At 40.1% G+C, this 19363-nt stretch overlaps 1 protein-coding gene across 4 annotated transcripts in view; it reads left to right on the forward strand.

Moving 5' to 3' along the window:
- nos1apa (nitric oxide synthase 1 (neuronal) adaptor protein a) overlaps positions 1 to 19363 on the forward strand; it is a 477337-nt gene that overhangs the window by 436373 nt on the left and 21601 nt on the right. For 2 of the 4 annotated variants that reach the window (XM_063063836.1, XM_063063834.1), the window contains 2 exons: positions 12606 to 12771; positions 14550 to 15023. In XM_063063836.1, the coding sequence (XP_062919906.1) occupies positions 12606 to 12771; positions 14550 to 14950 (567 nt within the window). In that variant the 3' untranslated portion in view covers positions 14951 to 15023. Of the gene's footprint in view, positions 1 to 12605; positions 12772 to 14549; positions 15024 to 19363 lie in introns of those variants that run through there. The other 2 variants (XM_063063833.1, XM_063063832.1) reach the window with 1 other exon arrangement.

The raw sequence follows: 19363 nt of genomic DNA on the forward strand, positions 1-19363 counted from the left end.
CCTTCTGTGATTTTTACTCTTCCTTATATCAATCAGAGTCTCCTCGAGATTCTAAATATATGAATGATTTTTTAGATAATTTAGATTTCCCTGAGATTTCACAGGATATGGCTTCTATGTTAGATACTCCTATTACCATGGATGAGATTAAGAATGTTATTTTCTCTATGAATTTAGGGAAAGCTCCTGGCCCTGATGGGTTTACTGTAGAATTTTATAAATGTTTTGCTCCTTCATTAATCCCTTGGCTTTGTAGGGTTTTTGAGGCTTCATCGAAACTTGGTAAACTTCCTGAATCTTTTAATAGAGCGTCAATTTCTTTAATATTAAAGAAGGATAAAGATCCTGCTCAATGTACATCTTATAGACCAATATCTTTATTAAATGTTGATTCTAAAGTTTTTTCTAAGTTATTAGCAAATAGATTAGAAAAAGTACTTCCCTCTATTATTTCGGAAGACCAAATGGGTTTTATTAAAGGTCGTTACTCTTTTTATAATATTCGTACACTGTTAAATATCGTTTATACTCCCTCACAAAATGTTCCTGAGTGTGTTATCTCTTTAGATGCCGAGAAAGCTTTTGATAGAGTAGAATGGCCTTATTTATTTAAGGTGCTTGAAAGGTTTAATTTCAGTTTGAAATTTATATCCTGGATTAAACTCTTATATTATTCTCCTGTGGCCTCGGTCCGTACTAACTCTTTAAGTTCACCTTTTTTCTCTCTTTTTCGAGGTACTCGACAAGGCTGTCCTCTTAGTCCCTTATTATTTGATATTGCATTAGAACCTCTTGCAATTGCCATTCGGGAATCTCCAAATATTACTGGGATAACTCGGGGCTTAAAGTCCCATAAATTATCACTCTATGCTGATGATTTACTTTTATATATTTCTAATCCTCAAAAATCCATCCCGGCTGTTTTAGAGTTATTAGCACAATTTGGTCTTTTTTCAGGTTATAAATTAAATCTTAGTAAGAGTGAACTCTTTCCGATTAATAAACAACTTCCCTTATATTATAAATTTCCATTTAAATTGATTAATAATTATTTTTCATATCTTGGGATTAAAATTACTTGTAAATACAAAGATTTATTTAAGACTAACTTTTTACCATTAATAGACCATATTACTCAACTTTCATCTAAATGGCTTCCTTTATATTTAACTTTGATTGGTCGTATTAATGCAGTTAAGATGTTTTTTTTGCCAAAATTTTTATATATATTTCAGGCGTTACCAATCTTTGTTCCAAAATCTTTTTTTGACAAAGTTGACTCTAAAATTTCTTCATTTATTTGGCAGAATAAAAAACCGAGACTGGGTAAAATACATTTACAGAAAGCTAAGAGAGGTGGAGGCTTAGCATTACCTAACTTTAGATTTTATTATTGGGCAATTAATATTCGACATATGAAATTCTGGTTACTGGACCAGGATATACTATCCATTCCTAAATGGGTAGCATTGGAATTACAATCTGTTCAGGGTTTTACACTTGGCTCTATTTTAGGTTCCTCTCTTCCTTTTGATTGGAAACGCCTTAAACAGGTGTCTAACCCGATAGTTAAATATACCTTGCGTATTTGGTTTCAATTCAGAAAATTTTTTGATCTTAATCAATTTGGGTTAGCGATTCCTATTTTAGGTAACATATTTTTTCCTCCCTCTTTTACGGATCGTGCTTTTCAAATTTGGAAGACTAAGGATATTTCACGGTTTTTGGATTTGTTTTTAGATGGTTCCCTTATGTCTTTTGAACAATTATCTAATGAATATAATTTATCAAGAATACATTTTTTTAGATATTTACAAGTTAGAAATTTCCTAAGTACTATACTTTCTTCCTTTCCAATGCTCCCTCCTACATACATTTTAGATACTATAATCAACCTTAATCCATGTCAGAAAGGTGCATCGGCTATGATTTATAATATTATTATGAAACTTAGGAAAGCTCCATTTGATAAGATTAGGGTAGATTGGGAACAGGAATTGGGGTTTACCATTTCTGTGGATGACTGGGGGCAGATTTTACAATTAGTCAATACTTCCTCTATTTGTGCTAAACATTCCCTAATTCAATTTAAAGTTGTTCATAGAGCACATATGTCCAAAGATAAGTTAGCGCGCTTTTATTCTCATATTAATCCTTTTTGTGATAGATGTCCGGGGCAGATAGCCTCTTTAACTCATATGTTTTGGTCTTGCCCTACTTTGGAAACTTTTTGGAGAGACATTTTTAATATTATCTCCAAGGTATTGAATATAGATATCTCTCCTCACCCTAGTACTGCTATCTTTGGACTACCTAAAATTTCCAGTAATCTCTCCCCTTCAGCCCGTAGAATGATTGCATTTCTTACTTTAATGGTGAAAAGATGTATCTTACAACATTGGAAAGAGCTTAATGCTCCAACCACCTTTTTTTGGTTTTCTCAGACGATGTTATGCTTGAACTTGGAGAAAATTAGAAGCAATCTTTATGACTCCTCATTTAAATTTGAACAGACTTGGAGATCTTTTATTCAATATTTTCATTTAATGTAATATATACCCTTCTTGTTTTTTTCACTGTTTTTAATGGAGGTCGGGATTGAGGACGTGATTTTAAGTTTAACTCTGTTTGGTTTCAAGTTAGCCCATTGCTTTGCTTTGCTTTTAGTTAGTTGCACGGTGGGTTTTTTTGGGTTTTTTTTTTCTTTTTCTCCATTGATATATATATAAAATGAGTATACTATTATGTTACCTTGGTATGTTATGTTTAAATTACATTGTTTGTAGTATTTTTTTTGTATTAATATCTTCTGTAATTTTATTATATTCTAACAATGTATTAGTGTCTATATGGCTTACTTTTTTGTATACTTATTTAATAAAAAGATTTAAAAAGAAAGAAAGAAACCTCTGCTGTAGAATTAAATGTGAATTAGGTTGCAGCTACAACATGAAGGCTTGGCTCTGCAGCTGCATCTGACTCAGGCAAGCTTCATCTGACTTCTGGGACACACTCAATTTGGAACAAAGTAATAAGCAAAGAATTAGCTCAAATTTCTAATTGGATTAACTGTGTTCAATTCTGAAGGATTAATGATTTTTTTTATTTGTTTAAAGATTGACTTGGCTCACCACAGTGTTAGGAGTCCTGCCAAAATAGCTACAGTGCGGCAAAAATATCTGCAATAACTCCCTGCTGCTATTTATCCAAATAGTCCAGCAATGATCTATTCTGTCTATGGTATTATTGCATGCAGTTGGGTCTTGGGGTTTTGATCTAATTGATGCTTAAATTTAAAGTGAAGGAAATAAGTGACAGTTACCATGGAAAAGCACATCAAACATTGCATTTGCATTTGAATATTTTGTGTGGCTGACCTTTTATTCATGGCTGCTTTCATTTTCTCACTGCTACTTAGAGCATTTCTTCTTCCATGCCGTTGCTGATCCCAAGGACACTTTGATCACTTGGACGCTGGTGCTCTCCGGTGCATTCGCAGCACTCCAGTCTATCACCTCAGTAAACCCAAGTGGAGCACGCCAGCCCACATGGGGGGAAATATTGTTACTCATTCCCTTTCTCACTTCGTCCCGTGAGTTAGAGCTCTGTAGAACTCTGCTTCAAGCTCACTTGGAGTATTGTGTTTATTTCTAGTTGCCTCGCTGTGGGAAGGATAGGACGATAAGACATAGGAGCAGAATTAGGCCATTCAGCCCATCAAGTCTGCTCCGCCATTTCATCATGGCTGATCCCGGATCCCATTCGACCCCATACACCTGTCCTTTCACCATATCCCATGATGCTCCGACCAATCAACTTTGAATAAACCCATGGACTTGAGTGAAGAAGCTTTAGAGTCGACTGGGGTGATATACTGCGTCCGGTGCTCCCGATGTGGCCTTTTATATATTGGCGAGACCCGACGCAGACTGGGAGACCGCTTTGCTGAACACCTACGCTCTGTCTGCCAGAGAAAGCAGGATCTCCCAGTGGCCACACATTTTAATTCCACATCCCATTCCCATTCTGACATGTCTATCCACGGCCTCCTCTACTGTAAAGATGAAGCCACACTCAGGTTGGAGGAATGACACCTTATATTCCATCTGGGTAGCCTCCAACCTGATGGCATGAACATCGACTTCTCTAACTTCCACTGATGCCCCACCTCCCCTTCGTACCCCATCTGTTACTTATTTTTATACACACATTGTTTCTCTCACTCTCCTTTTTCTCCCTCTGTCCCTCTGAATATACCTCTTGCCCATCCTCTGGGTTCCCCCCGCCCCTCCTTGTCTTTCTTCCCGGACCTCCTGTCCCATGATCCTCTCGTATCCCCTTCTGCCTATCACCTGTCCAGCTCTCGGCTCTATCCCTCCTCCTCCTGTCTTCTCCTATCATTTTGCATCTCCCCCTCCCCCTCCAACTTTCAAATCCCTTACTCACTCTTCCTTCAGTTAGTCCTGACGAAGGGTCTCGGCCTGAAACGTTGACTGCACCTCTTCCTAGAGATGCTGCTTGGCCTGCTGCGTTCACCAGCAACTTTGATGTGTGCTGCTGGATTAGAGAACATGTTTTATGAGGAAAGGTTGAGCAGACTAAGGCTCTTTGGAGCAAAGGAGGATGAAAAGCAACTTCATAGAGCTGCAAACGATTATCAGAGGGATTTGTAGAGCGGGCAGCCAGCACTTTTATTTCCCAGTACAGCAATTGCTAATACCAGAGGATATCTTTCTTAGGTGAGTGGAAGAAAGTTTAGGGGTGATTTCAGAGGTAGGGTTTTTATACAGAAAGTGCTAATGCCTGGAGTAAACTGTCAGGGGTGGTGGTAGAGTCTGATCCATCTGGGACATTTAGGATTCTCTTAGATAGGCACATGGATGAAAGAAAAAGGGAAAGCTGTGGGCTATGTGGGAGGATAGGGTTAGGTTGATGATATAGTAGGTTAAAAAGACAGCACAACTTCGTGGTCCAAACGCGCTTCTGCTGTGCCTGTGTTCTGTATTCACACTCCGCATGTCTGCAATGCTCCTGACATTGATATTTTAATCCAATCGCCAAGACACTTTTATGTCGTGTATGAAATTCTGATTGTATGTTAGGTAGCTCTTGAACTGCTGTTATAACTTATCTTCTATGTCAGGGATAAGCTTTTTCCCATTTCAGCTCTGTGGGTCTGAGATGACTGATAGAACACGATGCCAGAGGAGCTGGTGCAATCAGATACAATTGCCATGTTTCAGCGACACTTAACTGGGCACTGAGTTGGCTTGTTTACTCTATTGTCATATACGCCAGGGGGCAATGACATTTGTTGATCACTTGTAACTCACGGAGTACAGAACATATATGATAGTACAAATACAACAATAAGTACAGCGATAAGCGCAAAAGAGAACGCAGAGTGCAAAGTAGAGAAGTGCAAAAAGAAATGCAGAAGTGACAGAATGGAAGAAGCTGAATGAAAAGTTTGAGACTGTGCACCATCACTGAGCAGAGAATTTGATACAAGAAGCTGCAGGTGTGAAAATCCGAACCAACCTGCAAAGGTGCTGGAGGAACTCAGTGGGTCAGACCACACCTATGGGGGAAAATCGATGGTCACCATTTCTGTTGCAGACCCTTCATTCAGGGGTGCTTGGTTCAGAAGTCAGATAGCAGTGGGGAATGAGCTCTTCTGAAGTCTGTTCATCCAGGCTCTCAATCTCCTGTAAACAGTCTAACACTACCGGCACGTCATACCAGGTGGGAACTGGGAGGTGGCAGGGAGCTCAGCGGTCTCACAGCCTGGGGGAAGAAGCAGCTTCCCATCCTTACAGTCCTTGAGCAATGCCACAGTACCTCCTGCCTGATGGTAGGGGCCGGATCGGAGAGATCATTGACAATACTAAGGACCCTGCCTACGCAGCGCTCCTGATAAATTATTCCGATGGGTGAAAGAGAGATTCCAATGGTGCTGTCAGCAGTCCATGCAATCCTTTTAGGGACTTGCAGTCAGATGCCTTGCGATTCCCATACCAAACGGAGATGTGGCTGATCAGGACACTCTCTACAGTGCTCCTGTAAAACTTGGTTAGCGTGGTGGAGGGGGGTGGGCGGAGTCTCTCTCATCTCAATCTCCTCAGGAAGTGGAAACGCTGCTTTCTTGACTAAAGTGGTGGCGATGAGGGATCAGCTGAGATCATCCATTATGTGCATTCCAGAAACTTGGTGCTCCTAACTCTCTCCATGAAGGAGCCATTTTTTGTGCATTGAGGATTGGTCAGCTGAACCTTTCTAAAGTCCACAATCATCTCTTTAGTCTTGTCTACGTTAAGTCACAAGTTGTTGTGCTCATACTACTCTACGAAGAGTTCTACCTCCTCTGTGCTCCGTCTCACCGTTGTTGTTGATGAGGCCAGCCACTGTTGTGACATTAGCGAACTAGATGATTTGGTTTGAACCAGCTCTAGTAGTGCAGTCATGCATCATCCGTGTGAATGGCTGCGGGTTCAGCACATAGTCCTGGTGCTCAGTGTGATGAGCTAGAGATGTTGCTGCCAGCACGGACTGATGTGGCCTTTCTGTCACAGAGTCCGAGATCCTGTTGCAGAGAGAGGTGTTGAGACCCAACGCCTGATATAGACATAGACATGATATGGACATATCAGAATGGGAATGGGATGTGGAATTAAAATGTGTGGCTCCACATCCCATTCCCATTCTGATATGTCTATCCACGGCTTCCTCTACTGTAAAGATGAAGCCACACTCAGGTTGGAGGAACAACACCTTATATTCCGTCTGGGTAGCCTCCAACCTGATGGCATGAACATTGACTTCTCTAACTTCCACTAATGCCCCAAGTCTCCCTCGTACCCCATCCGTTATTTATTTATATACACACATTCTTTCTCTCTCTCTCCTTTTTCTCCCTCTGTCCCTCTCACTATACCCCTTGCCCATCCTCTGGGTTTTTTTTCTCCCCCTCCCCCCTTTCCTTCTCCCTGGTCCTTCTGTCCCATGATCCTCTCATATCCCTTTTGCCAATCACCTGTCCAGCTCTTGGCTACATCCCTCCCCCTCCTGTCTTCTCCTATCATTTTGGATCTCCCCCTCCCCCTCCCACTTTCAAATCTCTTACTACTCTTCCTTCAGTTAGTCCGGACGAAGGGTCTCGGCCCAAAACGTCGACTGTACCTCTTCCTAGAGATGCTGCCAGGCCTGCTGCATTCACCAGCAACATTGATGTGTGTTGCTTGAATTTCCAGCATCTGCAGAATTCCTCGTGTTTACGTAGAAACAAGGAGTGCTGTTAGACTGAAGCCAATGGGTGTCATGGGAAAAATACTCCGATGATTGGAGTTGTACTATGAAGGATGATGGTTATGGTTGTTGGAGGTCAATCATCCCAGCACCAAGATATCACTGCAGAAGTTCCTTGGGATAGTGTTCTGGCCTCAACCATCTTCAGTTATCTCATCAATGACCTTCCTTCTACCAGAAGGCCAAAATTGTGCAGTCACTGCATATTTATTTCCACTGACAGTCCCTTGCTAAATGAAGTATGACTCATTAAGCAGCAAAGTTTGTAGCATTAGTTCAATGATGCATTGATGTATTAACTATTTAGTTATAATTGACTGAGCAAGCAATTAGTAGGTTAATCTAGTATATTTGATCAGTTTTCTGTCCAGCAGCAAAAAAAACTTTTTGAAGTAATATTGACAGATTAAGTTTGTGACCTATGATAAATTATCAAAGTAATTTAATCACATTTTACTCAGATGCCTATGAAGGTTCTCAGTCATCCCAGTCATTGTATATCAAGCAAATAGTAAATCAAGGCAACTGGACTTACCGTGTTGTCTACAAGACATTTCACTGCACATCCAAGAGGCTTCTTCTGTTCTAAACCATGGTGCGTAGTCTTCCGGCTTATAAACTCTGTGAGTTGTTTTAAGGTACAGCAATCACATGAGGGTTGTCAAGAGTTGTAGAGGTAACGAGTCATTAGTCTTCTGTTTGCACGAATGAAGGTGTGAACTGTTGTGGAGATGCCAGGTAAAGATGTTAGGACTATATTGCAAGTAGCTGACAGGTGGTGTCATACCCCACCCCCTCTGATCAGGAATGGGTTCTTCAGTTTGACAGAGATGGCTTCTTTACCCTTCTTTCAAATACAAAGATGTCTTCTACAGGCAGGAACATGGTTGCACCGTGGGCTTACCAGTGTCTCCCACTGTAGCCAACTTATACATGGAAGAAATAAAAAGAACAGCCTTGAACACCTTATATGGTGTTATTGTTAGATTAAGCATTCTTTGTTGTTTCAGTAATTCATTATGGTTATCTGTATGAAATATGTGAATTGCATGCATCATGATGCTACCACGTGATATGTGTGGGCCTTACTTAAAGTAAAAAACGGTGCATGACTTATCTCCCCACTCTCTTGTTTTGCTTTCCATTAGATTTAATGTTTTGAAGTTACATTGCTAATGAGTTATTTTTAAAATGAACCCGAGACAACTACCTACCCATTGAAGCACAATGAGACATTTGAGTTTTAAGAAAAGCAGCATAGCATATGTTCTTCAGAAGGGAAGACACGATTGAGTTAAATATAAAACAGATTTCACTGGTTCATAAACAGTGAGTATCGGGCGGCAATAATCCTTTTAGAAGAAGAGCAGAACTAGCTGGCTACATCGAGAAGAATGATGTATTCAATTGCTCAACAGCTAACTGAATTGTGTGATTGAACAGTATTTTGAAGCAAGTAAAATAGACAAAGAGAAATTAGTACAGACTTTGCTGAGTGTATTGTGTTTAAAGGCATACAGTTTGCTTCAAATTTGACTGCTCCAACCAAACCAGTGGAAGTGAGCTTTGCTGATATCATAAAAGTAATGCAGGAACATTTAGACCAAAACCACTTTTGCTTGCAGAATACTCTAGATTTAATAAGTGGAATCAAGAGAAAGTGGAGTCCATTTCTGCACACGTGGCTGAACTGAAGAGATTGTCTGAGCATTGTCAGTTCAGTAATGGACTTCATGATACACTAAGAAGTATATTTAATGTGTGGAATCTTAACAGAATCCATTCAAAAATGGCTCCTAACTGAGCACAACTTACATTTAAAAGAGCAGTTGAAATAGCTGTATCAATGGAAACAGTAGACTGAAATGCAATTGCATTGCAGTCAGGAATGAAAGAGAATGTGAATAAAATTGTAATATCTAAACAGACACTGGCCTGGCCTAACAAATTGTGTTACTGTGGTGGTGACGCCTCACATACACCAGATCAATGCAGATTTAAAGCTGAAAATTACAGAAAATACAACAAAGTAAGACAGATCCAAAGCACATGTCTGACAGACAAAAACAAATGGACTGCACAGGGAAGGGAAAAAAAATAAAAAGTCAAGTTGCAGTTTCAAAAAGAGCATTATTCTGCATGCTGTTGATGAAAACTCTGATAATGATGAGAGTGACACAGGACTGCGTAGCCTTGTGATTTACATTGTGAAAAATAACAATAGACAAACAACACAGCTTATACCAGAAGTGAATGGCAAATTAAATAAATAGATTTGGACACTGGCTAAGCTGTTTCAGTCATTCTACTAGATGAGTTTCAACGGCTTTTCAAAGGTCTGCAGATACCCAGCTTAGAATTTATGCCAGAAAAACGGTAACTCCTGTGGGAATGACATTTGTAACAGTGAAATACAACAACTAACATGGCACATTGGGCTTGCATGTGGTAAAAACAGGGGGGCTAGTATTATAGGGGTGTGATTGGCTGAGACGACTACAATTTGAGTGGAGATCCATCCTCCATTTTCATGCCACATCCTCTGCAACAGAGTCAACTACTAGTGAATTAAGAGAAGTACTGGATGATGCCACAACTGTTGTACACCTTGAACCATTGCCCAACAGGACAAACAAGTGTTGGTGCCAACATGTGTGCCTCTATTTGGAAGGTATATTGGCCAAGGAAGGACCATGCTGCTCAGAGAAGCATGAAACTGACGAAAGCATTGGTCTAACTACAACAGATTTTGTAGGCAACATATCTGAAAAACTTCTGATATGTTAATTAGGCAATTACTTGCAAAATGTGACTTGGTTTTAAGCTGGAAGAGATTTGAAGAGCTTCAGGAAAGTTGCAAGCATTTGGCTTTTGTGAATATAAAGAACGAGAATCTGCTTTGCATACGTTAAGGTCATTGCATGAACTTCAAAGGGAGACACAAAACTGCTTATAAAAGTAGATACAAAGACCAAAGCCAGCTGGGTAAACTGAAGGTCAAAAAGAAAGAAGTCATTGGAGATATGAAAACATCAGATGATGTTGTAGATGAGGAAACAAAAAAGGAGAACTCAGATTGTAAAGGGAGCAATAGAAGGATTAATAAGAGAACATTCCAGTAAACTAAATGGACTTTCCCAAATTCAAGAAGCAGAAGCTAGAAGAAGACAAAGTAAGGGGAAGGAAGATGTCCAGAGCTGTCAGAACTGCTTCCTGCAGTCTCAGAGTCAGCTCACGCATGGAGGAAGCCCCAGAACCTGAGATTGTTTTCACAGCCACAAGTCTCACCTGCCAAGCAGAACAGCTTCCCTTGTCAGGAAAGGCATATCCCACAAGAGCAACAAGTCCTCCACAGTGATTAATTCTTTATGCCTGAATGGCTCAATTTAAAATTGACTATGCTGTGGATGTCTGTATAGTAGTCGTATCATATAGTATATTGTGTATGTAGTTGAGATGCATTCTATGAGTTGGATTTATAGCTAAGCAGGGAGGAGTATTGTATATTTAATATTTCAGTAATATTTGAGTAATATTGTAAATAAATTGTTTAAGCATTTTGTTATTTAAATCATGATGGTTATTTGCACAAAATATGTAAATTGTGTGCATCATGATGCTACCACGTGATATGTGTGCGCCTCACTTAAAGTAAAAAGATGCATCTCTCGACTCCAATTAGTTTAATATTTTGAAGTTGCCAAACACAACAGGGTGCTGCTGCGCAACAACTCCAGGGACCCAGTTCTGTCCCGACCCACTGCTGTCTGTGCTGTGTTTGCACATTCACTTTGTCACATTATGGGTTTCTTCCCACATTCCAAGCACTTGCTGATCGGTTAATTGGCTGCTGCAAATGACTGGTACAGGTAAATGGTGCAAAGGATCGGAAGAATGTGGATGGGAGTGAAGTTGGATTTATTGTTGTTGTTCCCCAGATGCCAACATGAAATCAATGGTCTGTGCCCTTCTGTTTTACTGTAAGTGTGTAAGGTTTGGTCTCATATGGATATGATTGCAGTGGAGAGAGTATTGTGAAATTCACCAAATTGATTACTGTGATGTATAACCCCATCACCCCCTCCTGTCAAAAAGCCTAAGAGGGTTCCCATGGTGAGTCTCAGCTCACAAGATGCCCATGGAATCCAGAATTACAAATTAATCCATCACAATCCAACAGGTAAATGTATCTGCAGGGGCATTTGTGGGCTGAGGGCTAGGTTTTATGTGATCTATTAACTCACTGAACACGATAGATGTCTGAGTGATTGCTTGGTTAAAAAGATCCCATAGGGAAGGGGCACATTCCAATTGTGACTACCAAAGTTAATGTGGATCATCAAAATTAATGTGAAATGAGATTTACAGATAATATATGGAATATTAGACTGTCACAGCAATAGAGCTGTCAATGCCAAGTAAAAAGCAACTCCTCCTAAATACCACATCATTCCACAGTTTTAAAATTTCCAGAATTAGTTAGTTTAGCATAAGTGAAAAGAAAGAAAATTCCAGGTTACAACGGAAGTCATCATTTGGTGTTGAATATGCATGCAGCAAGGAAACCCACTATTGAGTCCATGCTGGAAAATCAACCACCTAATTATACTAATTCTACATTAATCTATTTAGTTAAATTTCTCCCACAGCCACACCTCCCTGACTTGATTCTACTACTACCCACCTGAATGCCAGGGGCAATTTACAGAGGCCAGTCAACCTAATAACCTGCATATGCTTGGAATATGGGTGGAAACAGAGCACGTGGGGGAGGCACATGCAGTCACAGTGAGAACGTTCAGCACTAGCACAGAGAGCTGTGGGGGTCTGGTCTGAACACAGGTCACTGATTGTGAAACAATCGTTGATCACTTTTATTTCAGCTTTCCTGCACCCAATATGTAACACGTCTTTTGATTATTTTTCCTTTCTCCAGCTGCCTTCATTCAACTCTTAACAGCTATGAAAGCAATGTGTCATCTGGACAGTTGTGACCCAACATTGGGCATTCCTTCTGTTCTCTCCTCCCATCACCACTCAAGTTTAAAACACACGAGTTTTCTCACCTTTCCTATTCTGGTTAAGGGTCATTAATTAGATATGTTAATACAGTTTCTGTCTTTGTAGACGGATTGACACATTCCCAAACAGAGTTGTATGACTTGCTGTGTCCTTCCCGGGTTCTCGGCATTTATTTCAGATCTCCACCATCGTGGATGCAAGCTTCACGGCAGTTGTGACAATGAGCGATGTGACAGATGTACCTGTCGTCTAATTCTCCCCTTTCTTCGTTGGTCCAGGTCCACTTGCTGAAGGACCAGTTGGCAGCTGAAGCAGCGGCTCGAATCGAGGCCCAGGCTCGGGTGCATCAGCTGCTGCTGCAGAACAAGGATCTGCTCAAACACATCTCGCTGCTCGTGAAGCAAGTGCAGGAACTGGAGTTCAAACTTTCTGGCCACGGTTCAAGTAAGCAATGACCGGTCACTATTTACCTGCTCTTTAACAAACTGGCAGCTGCTAGGGAGTTGTGAACAGCCAGTGGAACACCCCCGTTTATTTTTCAAAATGCCCCTGGTAAAGATTTTTAATCTGTGAATATAAATGAAAGGTTTAATGTTTGGGAAATCTTAGGAAATTTGTAATGCATTGAGTACACTGATTCTTATACTCGTACATTGTCAGGGCTGAGTCCTTTCATCATTCAAATATAGATAAGCGTCATAATCATGATGATGAAGCCTTGTGGTGCATTTCTTAACTTATTATGAATTTTAGCAGATCTTACAGTGCTGGTTGTGCTTGTAATTTTTATATGCTTGCTTATTTAGTGGAGGATGAGCTTATAATTAGTCCTTTGAGTAACTGAGGTCCTCTGCAGATGTCTAATATCTCCAGCCATGTACATCCAATGTTTTATATATTGATAATACAGTGAAAATCTGTGGGGACATGAACATTTTGGAACTTGGAAAATGTTTACTTTTTAACTAAGGCTGTGACTGTTGAGATTTATTATTCATCTGCACTGGGACATTTTTTTTTGTTTTGCAGAGGAATACTATTATTACGATAGAAATGCCTGAAGTTTTCAATTACCAAGTGTCTCAGTTATCACATAGGCACTTTACATTGTACAAAATGTCATCCTGTTCCCCTGTAGAGTTAGTGTTTCCCTTGGGTTGGGGTGTTTAGAGTCCATTCTCACTGCCTCAAAATAAGTGCTTGGGCATTAAGGACAGAGATAAAAAGAAATTTCTTCATCCAGACAACAAAGTCAAAGTCAAAGTTATTTCATTGTCATCTATTATCAAAGTATGTAAATGTCACTATATACTACCTCAAGATTCACCTACTTGCAGGCATTTGTAGGACATAAAGTTAAAAAATAGAATTTATGAAAAATGCCACATAAATAAAGATTGACAAATTACCAATGTGCAGAAGAAGACAACTTGCACAAGTGAAAAAAATCAATAACATTGAGAACATGAGTTGTGGAGTCCTTGCAAGAGAGTCTGTGAATCACTGAAATTCTCTGCAGTGGCAGCTCAGACATTGAATATTTGTAAGATGTAGATCAATAGATTTTTTTTGTTAGATGTTTAAGGAATCAGAAGATGAGAGACTGGTGTAGGAAAGTTGCACTGAGGTAATTTCACTAAATGAAGGAGTACATAGATGGGCCAAATCGCCTCATCTGATTGTAGTTCTTTAGTGCTCCACTGTGTACCAGTGCCTCAACACAACCACTTCTCACTAAGTTATCAGCACAGTTGTTTAAATGAATCTATAATTCTGTGCAACGACAGCAAAATGTATTAGAATACCTTAACAAGTTGGGCAAATATAAGAAGACAAGTGGAGTTACCTTTCGGGTTCAAGGCCTCCCATTGCAATCACTAGGTATAACTGATTTAGTGATGCACTGATAGTGAGACGCTTCTTTCAGACACTTACTTAAATATTGCTTCACATTTGTGTATTTTCAATGTGTTTTTTGTCTCAAGCTCATTATTAGAGGTAAAACATTCCACCCAATTTTTAAAATACCTTGGCCGTGAAGAAAAGGAGCTTTCTAGTTCCAACTCAAAGCTCTCATTTTCTGTAGTTTCTTGAATTGTTCTCTTATCCATTGTCTCTCACACTTTCTCCAAGCCAGTGTCAAAGAGCCAGGGCAGGGAATGGTCAAGAAGAACCCTGTTATCTAGCCACAGTGACAAGGTCTGTTCTCCTCTTTCTTCCAGTGGGTTCACAAGACAGCTTGTTGGAGATCACTTATCGATCAACGGTGCCTCCAGTGCTCTGTGACCCAACCACTCCCAAGCCAGAAGACGTCTGTGTGCCCCAGTTGTGCGATGGATCGGATCTCCCCCTGCCTCTGGGAAGCCCATTAGGTATGGACGACTGCCTGGTAAAACTGGAGTGCTTCCACTTTCTGCGCAATGAAAAGAGTTCCCATGATGAATTCATGGGAAGCCTGGAGCTGATCAAATTCCGAGAGTCAGGGATAGTGTCTGAGTATGAGTCTAACACAGATGAGAGCGAGGAGAGGGACTGCTGGGTAAATGAAGAGTCAGTTCGGATAATGAATGTGATGAAAAGGCAGGATTTGGGAGATTGTCTTGATGATGAAATTGCAGTGTGAAAGTTTGTGAATACTTAGGAAAGAATTTTCAATGTGACAGACCGACCCATCCTTATGGTCAGTCAGCTGGGCTGTCTCGTGTAAATAATGGCTAGAAATGTTCATTCCTGACATTATCCTGTTGATTAAGTGACAGTAATCATTTGACATGACTCACTGTGCAATCTGTTTAAAATCAATGTGTACTTTGCTTCTTTAAATATCAAGTTTCCCAAGTTTAAAAAAATATAAGTGAGGCTTCAGCACATGCTTTAAACTTTGAGAAATGGTAGAAGCTTAGAAATACATGAGGCAGGATACTTCAGGGATATGATTATAAGGTCTCTTCACACTGAAGTCTTTGAATGGGTACTAAAGAGGTTAGTTGTGCATTGAAGCCACAATCACTGAAAGACCTGAATGAAAGTCATTCCATACATCTGCTCCCACACCATTGCTTCTTGATGTTATACCTTACTAGTTAGCGACAGACAGAGATAGAGAGTCTGTAAGAGTATTCAGTTGTTGTCGTCACCTTCAGAGTAATCTCAGGAGTTGTTGGTTCAGCAAAAGCAGACATTTGAAAAAAAGCTTTAGTCCCAGATTGTAGATGTCTGTGAGAGCAAATTACCACAAAGCTTGTGCCCATAATAATGCAAGAAGCAATTTACAATTCACAGAGAGATTATATCCATAAAATACTTGCAAGAAATAAAAGAAAAGATTTCAAAGCATTGTGCAACACAGAAAGGTCTTGCATACTCCAAAATCTCAGACAGAATCCTTTCTAGATCATTGCAGATTAATTATTACGTTAGGGCTATGCCTTTGGGGGCAGGGATGTGTAACAAATTGATTTTGCTATGACCATCACTTAAACCCTTGTCATTTGCCCTATTGATGGTCAGAGCTATCTAGAGAGCACTGCTCTTTGTCTATTGGTTAGGATTTACAGCTTTTTGAGACCCAGAGGAACAGAATACCCTTTCTGTTGTGCTGACATCACACGTACTGCAATGAATGTCCTCTGATACAAGATCACTACTGTGTTGCACATTGAAAAATTGTGCTTTTAACACACAAAGGTTTTATTGAGCAAAGTTCCCCTTTAATCTGAAGCTGTAACAACTGTGGCTTCGTAACAGACAGATAAAAATTTTGTGATCATCAGACGCTGTCAGTTGAACTCGTGACCCCACATAGATCATGCTGCTATCTCTCTATAGGTAGTGACAGGTTACCTCGCTGGATGCTTCACACATGTTTGGAGTCAGCTCAAAGCAGATATGGATTTTGACTTGTCATTCAGCTGACGTAATTGTGTTGGCCTTCATTATTCTTTCTGCAACCGTCTGGGTAAATAAAACAAGTTTGAATCATGAAATGATTTCAGATAAAAACAAAGCAGATAAAAGACAGAGTGAAATAGAAAATAGTTCAATATATAGATTATAAAAGATAATTATAGGAGGGAGAGAAAAGATAGAATTTTATATAATAGAATATTTTATGGCAGCAATTGACTATTTTAATACTGTAAAACCTCTACAAATAGAATATTGGGGATTTTCGTAATTAGTCTGTGTAAACCAAAATGCTTCTTGTTAAAGGTTGGCATAAAGTGTTCAGGATTTCTTGGATGTATTGCTACTGCAGAGTTGACTCGTGAGTTCAAGCATTTCTGCCACCATATTGTTTTTAATTTCAAGCATGATATGCTTGTATGATATGGATTAAATCAATGAACAGCATCATGAAACAACAGAAATAAACTTCCTCTCAAAGTGAAAATGTACATATTCCGTGAGAACATGAGTTAATTCCAAGAACTAGTTTTTGGCTATAGTTTTGATTCCCTCTCTAACATTATCTTCTTGCCCACCCATCGCCTCCCTCTTGTGCTCCTCCACACCCCCCCCCCCACACCTTTTCTTTCTTCCATGGCCTTCTGTCTCTTTCACCAATCAATTTCCTAGCTCTTTGCTTCATCCTTCCCCCTTCAGGATTCATCTATCACCTTGTGTTTCCCTCTCCCCTCCCCACTTTTAAGTCTATTTCTCGTCTCTTTTTTCCAGTCCTGCTGAAGGGTTTCAGCCCGAAACGTCAACTGTACTTTTTTTTCTATAGATGCTGCCTGGCCTGCAGAGTTCCTCCAGCATAGTGTGTGTATTTTTTTGGTTATAGTTATCAGTTTAACTCAGGGGTTCCCAACCTGGTGTCCGTGGACCCCTTTGATTAGTGGTGTTGGTCCATGGCATAAAAATGGTTGGGAGCCCATGGTTTAACTCTATCTTTATGGTTTCCACTACTATCTGATTCATAATCACTTCATCTATTGCATTCTACTTCATTGCTCTTTTTTTGTAATTTGGAGTCTGAGCTCATAGTCGAGTGTGATAACATATTTCAAAAACAAAATGAGAAGCAGATTTGGAGACATCATCCCTGCAGACTTTTATAAGGAAGGAAAACACAAGCCCACTATTTTCAGTCTGCTGTGGTTGCATGTCAGGGCATCCCATTTAAGATAGTGTCCTCTCCATGAAGAATATCATTGCTGACCACTTGAGTCTTAGCTCAAGCCCAGTTTTGGTGGTACACAGAGTGTATATGGTTAGCTTTGGAGTGAGAATAGAACGTCTGATGTTGAAATCAATGGTAGGAGGTAAGGCTTCCCCTAGAATTGAATAGAAGAGTCACTCGAGGATCCAATGAGGCCAATGGGATTCCCTCAAGTAATCCTGAGGGGAGAATAGAGGGGTGATTCGAGTTCTAAATTATAGCAGAGGGTAAGGTTTGAAGAATGGCGATGGGTGGGTAAGAACTGGAGTTTTGTGAGAGTAAAGTTCCTGAAAGGAGAATGCTGTAAGGTGTCACGGTTGTGAAGGAGGACCAAAGGACTTGAGATACCAGAGATAAACACAGGAGATGTTTGGAGAGTCAATGAGGAATATGGGCCCCATTAATTACAGCAAATAATCACTGAGCAGAAAATGGCATAGAATAAGGTCACTTGGCCCACGATAGATACAACATAGATTGAGAGGCAAATTTGGTCAGGTGGATGCTTGAGACTGCTCAAGGGGAAGGATAACACCACAAGACAAAACAGAGTTTGATTGTAAGGCTATTTTTCAGACTGGAATAGTTATGCAGTGATCCCCATGATTAGTACGGGAAAAAAATGCTAATCTGATGCACATGAAGAAACTGGATGCAATCTTAAGATCTTCCGATCCCACTTGGAAGTGGGAAAAGTTTAAAAGGATGTGTGGTGGAATAGGCAGACATGTAGGAATGTAATTTCAGGCAGTAAATAATATATTTTTAAAAATAAGAACAGGGAAAGGCAATAAGTGTTAAGTGGTATAATTTTAAAGAGTGTGCTAGAAAAGTGGGCGTCCTTCCCTTTAAATCTTTGAAGGTGACAGAATAGATTTACAAAGCAGTTAATAAAACATACGGGTTCCATGAGCTTAAAAACAGCAACACAGAATGCAGAAGTGAGAATTTAGGGAAAACCTATACAAGCCATCAGTTCTTGTCAGCTTGAATATTATGTTAGATTCTGGACAGTACAGCTGAGAATGGATCTAGAAGGGTGAAGAAGTGGTTCACTACAATGGCACAGGGATCAGAATTATGTGAATGAGCTGGTGAATTTGGAGATGTTCTCTGTAGACTCAAGAAGGCGAAGAAGAGAATTGAATGTGACAGTTATTGCATGGGTTTGTGGAGACTTTTAAAAGTAAAATGAACACGGGCTTTGTTTAATCAGCAAGACCACGAGACAATGGAGGTAGATTTAATTGGGGGTTTAAAAAGGAGTTGGATCAAAAGCTGAAAGAAAGTTGTGGGATGGGCTGCATTGCTTTTGCACTTTCATAAAATTGGCGTGTTTACAAAGAGCCAGCTAGCCTAATTCTATGCTGCTTTCCATTATGTAATCCTATGGGTAAATAAAGACAAATTATTTATAGTGGAGCCAGAGCATAAATTTAAGGTAACTTACAAAAAAAAAGCAGGGACAACTTTAGAGAGAGAGTTTTTTCTCATGAATGAGCAGATGGAATTTGGAACCCAAGGTGGGGAAGCACTGGGTCACGCCGCAGACCGCCTCTACTCTGATGTGACGAGTGCCAGCATTTGGTTAGCACTGCAGTCCCCAGATCTGTAGTCTTTAGAAGTGCCCCTCTGTGGAACTGGAATGTTTGCTGCTCCCACAGTCAGGCTCCTGCAGTTTGGGAGTTGGGAGGTTTGGGATCAGCAGAGCTGATGTTTGGGAAGTGGAACAGACTGAGGTGGATGAAGGGGTATGATGGGGATTGGGGATGGGGTGTTTGCATGTAGTTGGGAGGATTGTGGGTTGGTTGGTGGAAGATCAGGAGTAGAAATTGGTTAGTTGCAGAGCCAGGAGTATGAGTGGCACAGTAA

This window comes from Mobula hypostoma, chromosome 12 (genome assembly GCF_963921235.1).
Source record: "Mobula hypostoma chromosome 12, sMobHyp1.1, whole genome shotgun sequence".
Taxonomy (NCBI): Eukaryota; Metazoa; Chordata; class Chondrichthyes; order Myliobatiformes; family Myliobatidae; genus Mobula; species Mobula hypostoma.